This window comes from Bidens hawaiensis, unplaced genomic scaffold (assembly GCF_021521415.1).
Source record: "Bidens hawaiensis isolate Kalapana, Puna unplaced genomic scaffold, B.hawaiensis_p1.1 tig00005588_1, whole genome shotgun sequence".
NCBI classification, from domain to species: domain Eukaryota; kingdom Viridiplantae; phylum Streptophyta; class Magnoliopsida; order Asterales; family Asteraceae; genus Bidens; species Bidens hawaiensis.
Window position 1 is genome coordinate 99924 of NW_027491362.1, and position 10823 is coordinate 110746.

The 10823-nt window shown below is 36.0% G+C and overlaps 1 protein-coding gene across 1 annotated transcript; it reads left to right on the forward strand.

The window, feature by feature from the left end:
* The first annotated feature begins 2663 nt into the window (after window positions 1-2663).
* Window positions 2664-3398, forward strand: LOC143630205 (cysteine-rich repeat secretory protein 1-like). Its single transcript, XM_077099276.1, has one exon. The coding sequence runs from the start codon at window positions 2664-2666 to the stop codon at window positions 3396-3398; it is 735 nt and encodes a 244-aa protein (XP_076955391.1).
* The last annotated feature ends 7425 nt before the right edge of the window (window positions 3399-10823 follow it).

Consider the following 10823-nt stretch of genomic DNA (forward strand, 5'->3'; position numbering starts at 1 on the left):
TTCTAGTAAAAGAAACGGCTAAGTTAGTATGAAGATCTTGGCGGGAGCAAGTCTTCTGATACGCTATCTCAGCGGGTGGCATGCAGTGTTCGACAAAACTCATACAAATCATAGTCTCCTCCTAATTGAACATTCCCAAAAAATTGAGAACTTTAAGTCCCAAGAAGGATAGGGAAGGAGGAAGTCTGCGGGGGAATATTAAGAGGTCAGCATTTGAATCGCCACTTGGAATGACGATTATCCCATCGGAGGTCAGCATATTAAGAGGCGGAGGGTTCAAGATGTACGCACTTGTTTCAAAGATATTATCCGAGACAACTGGCTCGGCCCACACACTCACAGGAAAGAGGAAATATTTGGCATTCCTCTCCATGACAGACACTTGCTTAACGTCACGGATAGTTTTCCCAACACACCCCTTGTCGTCATACAAGGCGTTAAGCATAGATCCGAAATCTGAAAAACAAATGTAAGAATTAAAGTAACAGAAACTTTGGAAGATCACATAAAGAAAACCAATAAAACTTACGGCCGTTCGGTTCGACGAAAACAGGCTCCATATCGGGAGCAGGCCATAGACGGCTCATTCCCGCCCAGACAAGGGCCTCCTCAGGAAGCACCCGCATTGGTGTTAGCGGGACAGTCAGCTTCCGAACCCAATCACGGTTCTCGTGGGCAGCTGGAGTATGATCAATCAATGGCTCGTTGCCTGGCCGACGAACTATGGTGTCCGGCACCACGTTTTCTGATATCCAGAAAAACTTCCTCTTCCATTCCTTGGATATCGTCTCAACCTCTTGACCAAACGCCCTGTCAGTCGACGAATGACAAGAAAACCACCCATTCCGACGGGTCATCTTGTAGTAAACAGCGAAACGGTCCAGCCGTGGTACCATCCTTTGAGCCATGCATACGAACTCGAAATGGCGAATTCGCATGACAGCACGGGGATGAAGTTGGGACAAGTGAATCCCAAACGCCTTCACTACCTGCATAAAAAACTTCGTGATATGAAGAAGGAAGTTTCCCAAAACAAAGTAATCGGCATATAATGTCATCTTCCCAGGAGGAGGGAAACTGGCAATGGAACCGGCAGATGGGAACTCCGGTTCCCATTCTGACAGAATACCATAAATTTCAACAAGCTTTTGGTATTCACCATGGTCCCATTGTACTTCTATCTTATCAACCTCTGCCATCGTGCTAGTCATAAAGGAAAATGTCTGGTGCGATAGTAAAATCAAAGGAATATGCAGAGAATTTCAAAGAAAGATAGAAGGAAAATAATCATTATGCAAAGACGATAAAACTTCCAAAAGAAGTTAACTCCACATATTTATACCCACCTCAATTAACGCGATGGGATACAGACAGTAGAGAGAGAAAAGACAACCCAGTAGATAACTACCACGTCACACGGGAAATTCGAAAAACGGAAAAAGTTGAACAGTCGGGTATAGTTACAGCCGTCATTAACGTCCTGTCACCTGCACACGCGCTTGCGAGTGGCCAACTTGTCCTTTTTTATCATTATCCACAACCAACAAAAGATATTTTTCACCAGCTGGCAAGTCAAAAACCCCCAAATCCACAATAAGTCCAGAATTTCACCTGCATAAAATACTTCACACGGAAGAAACACTGGACTGGGGGGACTTATAGAGGTAGGGTACCAAAAAGACCCAAATACCCTTAAGGACTACCCGCGGGTCAATCAGAAGTCCCTAATAAGTAACCTGCGGGACATATAAACCATCCGCATAATCATCTGAGGAAGAAACACCCTCATAGCGCATGCGGAAACACCACAGCACCCTCAAAGGTCATCCGCGGGAAAAGCTATCCTTCCGCGTAAATAACCACGAGGTAAATGCTCCGGGACAGTTGTCAACACATGATTGCCTTCTAATAGATTTACCAAGATGCTTTCTTGGGCAATACATGAGCCCCCGGCCAGTCAATTGATGACAAGTGGCAAGGACGTTATAACCGTGCACATGGCCAATATTCCCCCATTAGTCAATGGGAAAAAGACACGTGTCCAGGTTGTTATGCATGCACATGCAACGTATAGGATGAACGTATCACATAAGGACACGTGTCCATACGGTTATGCATGCATCTTCTTAAAGGACAACTGTCCCCAATCACCTTCCCACACCCTTCGGCTATAAATACTCCCTCAACCATCATGAGGTATTCATTCACTCCCACTGTACTCTCTCAATTTACTTAAGTGCTTATCTTCTACAGAACATTACTTATTCTCACGCCGGAGGGTGGTTACGGGAAGACCCCCCCTCTTGTCATTCCCGTAACGAGCTCACGGTGTCTGTTTTGCAGGTGTTCGTCATTGGACTTTTGGCAGTTAGGTTCATATCGTTTGGCAGTTAACCGTATCCTATCATGTTGACTCATCGGATCCATGACCCATACCCGGGGAGAGGATCCATGTTTCTTCAAACTCAAACGTCTCTAATGTACTAACACGTTTTTTTTTGTAATAAACAATCAACGATTAAAACAAGTTACCTTTTACACCTATAAATATTGTTTTATAAGAAAAGAAATTATCACAAATATTACTTTACAAAATGGAAAGCAAACTCATAATTTTAATTGTGGTCATCTTTCAAGTAATCACCAATGATGTTAATCTCACCATGTCTCAGTCATTCGAGAACGACAGGCATGTATGCAGAGGTGGTGATTTCAAAAGCGACATCCTTCAAAAAAACCGAGATTCTGCATTGGGCAAACTCTTCACGTTACTTAATAATTCTAGCAGCTATGTTTTTCAGCATACCGAAGTGGGCGACAAACCTGATGAGAAAATTAGCGCTAGCTATTTTTGCACCCCCACCTCAAAGGGAATTTGCGAGTGTTGTATAAGGAACGTGGTCAAGTATCTTAAGAAGCATTGCCCAAAACAAAGTGAAGTTGTAGCGTGGGACTTCTACCCGTTTCATACTTGTATGGTGCGTTACTCTACGAGCCGCAAAACGTTATCAGTGCTCGATGATTGGGCTTGGTATGGCGACCCACACCCAACTTTTGTAAAAGTTGTTGACTTAGAGAAGACCATGGATAGTTTAACAAGTAAGTTAAAGGTGCAAGCAGCCGGAGGAGGTGATGCTCTTAAGAGATACGCGACAGGAAATACAAATTATGACGGGGAAGAACACGCGTTGTATGCGGCTGTGCAGTGTACTCCTGATATATCGAAGGAGGATTGCGTTAAATGTTTATCCAAGGCAAGTATTGAGGTCCGTAATTGTTGTACTAAGAAACTCCGCTTTGGAGGAATGGCTACATCTACCAACTGTTACGCATGGTACCATCATATAAGTAATTTCGGTAATGTTCCTACTAAGTTTGATAAAGAGGAATGTCGTTGAAGTTAATGTTTGGATTTGAGGGTACAATAATGCGGTTATGAATTGAAGAATCAAATTATTATGTGTATTTTCTACATATTTATTTTTAAATTAATGTTTGAGTTAATGTCAGACGTAAGAATTATTTTTTACATTAAGCTTCTTTTCATTACGAAATTCTAATTGTTCTAAATCTAGAATTAAAAACTAAATGACTAATTAAATTTAACGGTAAATGTCATTGTCAAGTCTAATTCAACAATCAAGGTCAAAGATCAAAGTCTAAGTCAACAGTCAATTCGAAAGTACAGATCATTACATCAAAGTCCAAGTGAACCGTAAGTTTCAATATATTGGTATATACTATTGTAAATTATTTCATAATTAATTGAATGATCTGGCTCGATGTACCAGTTTACAAAACTTGGTTATTATTAGGTAATTTTTTTCACATTCATCTGCAACCTAGATCGTACACAGAAAACCATGTGTTGTGGTAGTGAACCGACACGAGTTCGGTTAGTATCAGGTTACACGGCACCGAAATTAAAGCAATAAGTTAATTCGTCTACACTCAAAATATAACAAACTAACATATTTACATAAAAAAGACCGTGGCGGAAATAAAAAATATGTGTGCGTTGTGGTTGTAACCTAACGTGAATTCGTCCAGAAACGATGGACAAAAGAACTCACGAAAAAAAAACCTTATGTTGTGACCGAGAGCTGACGCGCATTTAGCCGGAATCATTTAACGGTATCAATGGTAAAATAAAAATTGTATTATACGGTGGTGAACCGACGTGAGTTTACAAACGAAAAGCAAATAAAGAGGTCGACCAACCACGTGAGGCCACGTTGACCTATCACATGATTGCGTCGCTAAACTTCTTAATTATTATATATCATATTTATGTCGTTATTTATGTCGTTAGGTAAGGGTAACAATTGACGGTTACAATTGCTATAAAGCTATTAAATTTTCGCACTAACACCATCGTGATCAACTTGTCAGAGCATTCACAATAATAGATTTTTATAAGGTGTTTTCAGTGTTTGTTCATATCACCCAATTTTATCTATTGTATATGGATGTAATTTTTGGCAAAGGATCTAACAGAAATTAGTTTTTGTGTGAGAATGGTAGGAACCAATTAAAAAATTTCAAATGAAATTCAATAAATAAAGGTAAAGAGCATTATGGTACTTTTTTAAATTTTTAGTCAACGCCAGTCCTATATTTATGCATGGATTTCGATCGGTTACAAACCAATCACATCTTTCATTGTAATAGAGTAGTAATTCTAATCTTCGAAGACTTCACTTAATCATATGTTCAATAAAAGCCATGGTTGTAATTGAAGATCCGATTAAACCAGATAGGGTTTTTAATTTCTATTCTATTTTGTTTGTTTTTGTCGACATTTCATCTATAGGAAACTACTTCTATCCTTCGATGACAATGGTTTCATTCGACAAATTAAGGTTCTTAATTTGATAATCACATTCATCTCGTTTCTAACAGATGTTAAAGAAATCAATGAGACGCACAGTGATGATGTTGATAACGTCCAACTTGTGGACGAACATCTAATTTTTACGAGTTTTATTTTTCAATGTCTTTGATGTGTTGGTTTAGTGATGATTTAGTAATTTTTTAAAATAATGGTAGATATGTTATTTTCTTTTAATGTGTTGGTTTAATGTATTTTGTATGTTAAAACAAATACCAACACATTTAGATGTTTGTTTTTTCAGAGTTAAAATGTTTACAATCTGCGCATCACATATGCAGACATCTGTGGCAGAGGAGGTGGACCAAACCTCTGCAGTCTGTAAAAAGAAGACTGCTTATTTTTAGTGTTTGTAGACTACTAAAATCAAACAGAAGTTTTAAATAAGCTGAAATTTAAATAAAAAAGTCCTTCAACATTGAAATTTAAATAATAGTCATATGACACTAAAATAATATTTATAAAACCATAATAACATTTGTTTAACACTTGTTTTGTAGTTTGCATAAACAATGTTATTTGATAAATGTTGTGCTTAAAACAATGTTAAAAGTGAATTATGAAAGTTGAGAACAATTCCTCTTCTGTGTCTATACTTTCTTTTGCTAACATATAAAAATATACAATAAAGATGAAATACAAAGAAACTTGCCTTAGGGTGAAATATTATGCACAAAAAAATTATTAAATGTCAACAAAACCCAAGCCCAATTCATCCTATTTATAAATTTTAAAACCTAAATGTCCAATCCTATAATCTTATGTTCATTTTTGTCAAATCTCAAAATATTATTTCTTTAGTAGAAAGATACATGACCATTTGTAATATGGAGAGACCATATCTATATATTGCAAAAATACACGCTAATGTCTGTAGATTGTTAAAATAAATTGTGGTGGTGTACGAACTGTAGTAGTGGGTGGTGGTGGTGTTGGATGGAGATATTGGTAGTGGTGGTGATGGACGGTGGGTTGTGGTAGAAGGCGGTGGTGGGTGGTCGACTATGATGGCAGAAGGTAGTGTCGGCGGACGTTGGGTGGTGCTGCTGCTGGATAATGATAGTGGTAGTGGTGGGTGGCAGTGGTGGAAGAAGGCGGTGGTGGGTGGTGGACAGTGGTGGTGGTGGTGGACGATGGTGGAAGACAGTGGTGGCGACGGTGGAAGGTGGTGGTGGGGGACGATGGTGATGGGTAGTGGACAATGGCGGTGACTGACGGTTGGTGGTGGTGGTGGCGAACAGTGGGTGGCGATGGTGGTGGCGGACGATGGGTGGGTGGTGATGGTGGACAATGGGTGTTGGTAGAGTGTGGTGTTTTAACCTTCTACAAACCTTATAAGATTTCAGAAGTGGATGGACCAAGTCTGCATCAAGAAGAGCTTGCGTAGACATTTTTTAATGAAACGACTCCGAGAAAACAAACAGTCTACAATGACAATGTCTGCGCGTGGTTTGCACGGCAAAAACAAAAGAGGTTGCGCAGACCTTTTTCAGAAAAACAAACAACATCTTAGTGTTGTTATTTTATTTATGTTTATTGGATTTTAATAATCCATATAGACTGATATTGGCTGATAATAATTCATATTTATTTTATCACCACTGGTGGTACAAAATTTAAATATGTTGGCTCCAATGGTCCTTCATTAAAAAAGACTTAACGACGTAAAAAAGTTTTTCAAACTAATGTTTTAGGATTATTGATCGGAAGGAGGATATGAGTCGGTTGATGTAAAAGTTAGTTCAAAAAGGTGCTCCAAAACGCCGAAACAATGCTTCAATTTGGGTGTTTAAGTTTACAATTAACAAAATCAAGACATTTGGATCACCGCTTCTAGTTAAGTGTTACATCAATTGATAGGTATCATCTTTCTAATCAAAAGCCTTAAAACATTAGTTCAAAATTCGGAAAAAAGTATAACGTTGTTACGTCTTTTTAACGGATGACCATTGGGTGCCAACTTTTTTAAATTTGGGACCGCAAGTGGCGATAAAATGAAAAAAAATATTATTATCGACCATTACCATTCAATAGGGATTATTAAAATCCAATAAACCTTTTATATACAATGTCTCTTCGCACTCATTGTCGTTATTTTCTTAAATAGTGTTTGTTTAATGTTTGGTTGTAAATATTATTGTCCACACACTTAGTGTTAGCAGTGGCGGTTCTAGGAAATTTTCTCACAGGGTCGGGAAATTTTTATGGTCGGTACTAATACAACTGTCGTGTCGAATTGGGCCGAGTCATATATAAAAAAAAGGATTACCAAACAAAATATTAGATAACCAATAAATTAAAGTTGTTCTCTACGAGTTTTCATTTTTTGAAATCTAACCCATTACATCATCCACTTTAACATTGATAAGCAAGTCTTTCTCAATGTAACACATACAATTGTCGCTTAAAATTTCATCACCCATTCGATTACGCAAATCGGACTTCACATACTTCATCTCCGAAAAGAATCATTCAACGGTTGCGGTTGCGACGGGTAAGACGAGAGCTAACTTTAATAAACAATACACCAATGCAAAGGAATGGTGTTTCTTTGTTTGAACCATGAATTGAACAATACTTGCTAAACCATTCAAGTTTTTAAATCGTTTATCTCCTTTCAAATTATCGATGTATGTCGCGAGTTAAACCGGGAGTCTTCTTTTATCACTTTCATCAAAATCAGTACAACTCGACTAATCGTAATATTTTTGGAATAGAAAATGCCCGAAAATTATCACATGGAGTCAAACAATTCAAAGAAACAAGTAAGTCGGATGTTAGACAAAAAATTGACTAGGGTTTGAGTTGGGTTTTGGGCTTAAAAATTGGATTGGATATTGGACTAATGGACTTATTGATATTAAAGTCTAGTTAAATAGGAATAATTGTTTATATAATTATATTTATATAATTTTCATTGTATATTTTTATTACGGTTAGTCTCAAAATCTCATGGGGGTCGTCTTGAAATTATACATGGTTCGGCTTCAAAATTTCACAGGGGTCGGGTCAAATTTTTACAGGGGTCGTTCGGGAATTTTTCAGTATATTAACACTAAAAAAAAGTTTCACAGGGGACGGGGAACACCCCTCACTTACAAGTGAGTCCGCCTTTGAGTGTTAGTGTAACATCACAAAAATATCGGGTTAAAAATACCAAGTTCCAATAGTACAAGGGTTTAAAATATAAAATTCTGGTTTTCTGTCTGGTCGCGATACACGACGTCATAGAAGACAAGCACATCGCATATTGCGATAAGTATGTTTTCAAAACCCAATAAATGGGAAGATGGCGATACGCGACGAACCAAAAACCCAACGTCACCGCGATACGCGATGACGAGGTCTGACAACGTGACACGTGTCCCGCAATGACGAGGGTTAGAAAATAAAGGAAAGAAATTATATAAAGAGAAAGATATAAATATTATTATAGATTTTAAATAATAAATATGAAGAGAAAGAATAAAGAAATAATAAAAGAATCTTTATTAATAAATAAAGATAAGAATATTATATATTGTTTATTGTTTATAATTATTAAAATCAAACTAAATGATATACGTTGTTGGAAAACGCATATTTTAGCAACGAAAACATGACGGACTAAAGGTCCGAATATGAGAATAAAAGATATATGAGTTGAACAATAGGTTCAAACATACTATAAAAGAAAAGGAAAAGATGGAAATAGAAAAGAGTTATAGTTGATAATATTATGTAAGTTATTATTCTTAAATAATAAGAAAATAAAAAGATACGTTTCTTAATAAAGAAGAAACGTAGAAAAAGACAACAAGTTAAACTTGAGGTTTATCTTGTGAAAGAAAAGAAAAGTAAATAAGTTAAAAGAAAGAATTTTAACTTGAAAAAAGAAAATAAAGAAAAAATATATTAAACTAAAGGTTTAAAATAAAGAAAAGATGTTTTGAACTAAAGGTTCATAAAGAAATTTAAAATCGAGGTAAAGATTTTACAAAAGAGACTAGAGGTCTTAAGCCGGATTGTATATCCGACTAACAAAAGGTTATACTCGTACTATAGGTGCGAGATAACAAAGAAGAGGGAAAGACCCTCGGACAGTGTATTGAAGCTGATCCAAAAGAAAAGGCTATACTCGTACTATAGGTGCGAGATAGCAAGGGAAAGACCCTCAGACCGTGTTGAATCCGATCCCAAAGCGAAAAGGTGAATACGCCCCCAAACTTTTATAAACTTGTTTTCTAACGAGTCAAACATGTTATGTAAAAATTGCTTACAAGAAACTACGTGTTCCTAAAACCATTATAAATGAAAGTATAAACCTAGCCCTCAGGCTGTGGTATATGTATGTCTGGATCCTTACATAGGTGGTACTACGTGATGGGCACATCGCACCACCCTGATCGTAGGACGCTTTCCCGCGGAAAGTACGATCATTGTGTATATTTACGGGTACTAAGTCGAATGCTGCGGTGTTTGCTGAGGTGACCTAGAGTAGAGACTTGAATTTATAAATGTGTTGTTTTAGCTTTGTTATTTCTAAGCCACGATGGGTCGAGGCATGCGTAGCCTCGAGGGTTAATAAAGTAAAAGAAAATATTTTAGCGTCAGCGTATTCACCAGCACATCACTGACGTATTTTCTAACATTTCAGGTGATTAAAGTATCAAGAATTAGAGTCATTCATAAAGTGGATGTTCGCAAGGTAGAGATGGCTCATTGTTCATAAAGTGGATGTTCGCAAGGTAGAGATGGCTCATTGTTTTAATTATATAAAAGTTTATAAACAATATGATTTGTAAAATTAAACGAGGTTTATAAATAAAACGCTCGGATATTTATTATCCGAAAAGCTTTTCAAATAAATTAAATATTATTACAAAATAAAGATTTATTAATAAAATGTTTCAAAAGAAATATTAATATTTTATTATAAATAAAGCTTTATAAGTAAATTAATATTTCAAAATATTAATACTTTTAAAAGACTTCCGCTAAACTCTGATACATTTACAAAACCGGTACCAACTGTTGGTCACACGCCTAGGCCGTAAGTCGGGGTGTGACAGGTTGGTATCAGAGCCATCGATTTTAGCGAATTAGGTATTCAGTTATACCTAAGCTTTGATCAAGTGATAGATAGAAAATTCTTATTACAAGATTTTATAAGTTTAGTAAAGATTTAAATAATATCAAAATATAAAAGATAGATATATATATAAAAAAAAGAGTTAGGGATAAGATATAACAAGTACGGATAGGAAATAAACATTTTTACATTTAATCTATAATGTGGAAATAGTTTGACTATGGTCCGACTAAAAGAACAAAGCAACTTCCGATAGAAAAAGGAAGAAAAAAATACGGAATTAGCTTTACCCCAAAAATTTACTACATGAATAGTAAAGGGGTTACAGCAAACAAAAACAAAGAAAATGTTTGAATACAACAAAGGAAAAATACTTGAAACATGATCAAGTAAAATAGTAGATATAAAGAAATAAAGATTCTCATACATGATAAATGAGTGGACATGAATTATAAATAAGAAGATACATTCGTCCAATTGGTAGCAATAAACCATTTCATAATAGAAAATCTTGGGTAGTACAAGATATGTTTTGATTTCATATATAAGTAAATATAGCTATAAATGATTATAGAAAGAAGAAAAGATATCTTTCCAAAGGAGTAAGAGGAATGTTAAAAAAATAATAATAATATGAAGACCCACATTTATGATGAATAAGTAAAAGAAATTATAAAGAATAAAACCAATTGGTAATCCAATAGGATTTTCTAAAACCAATTCGTAATAGAACATTTTGTACAATACAAGATAGATTTTGATTTCCTTAGGTATTAAGTCTATCTATGGATTTTGTAGCATGTCAAAAGAAGAAAATATAAAAGGAAATTCTTCCAAAGAAGTTAGAAGTGAGAGAAACAA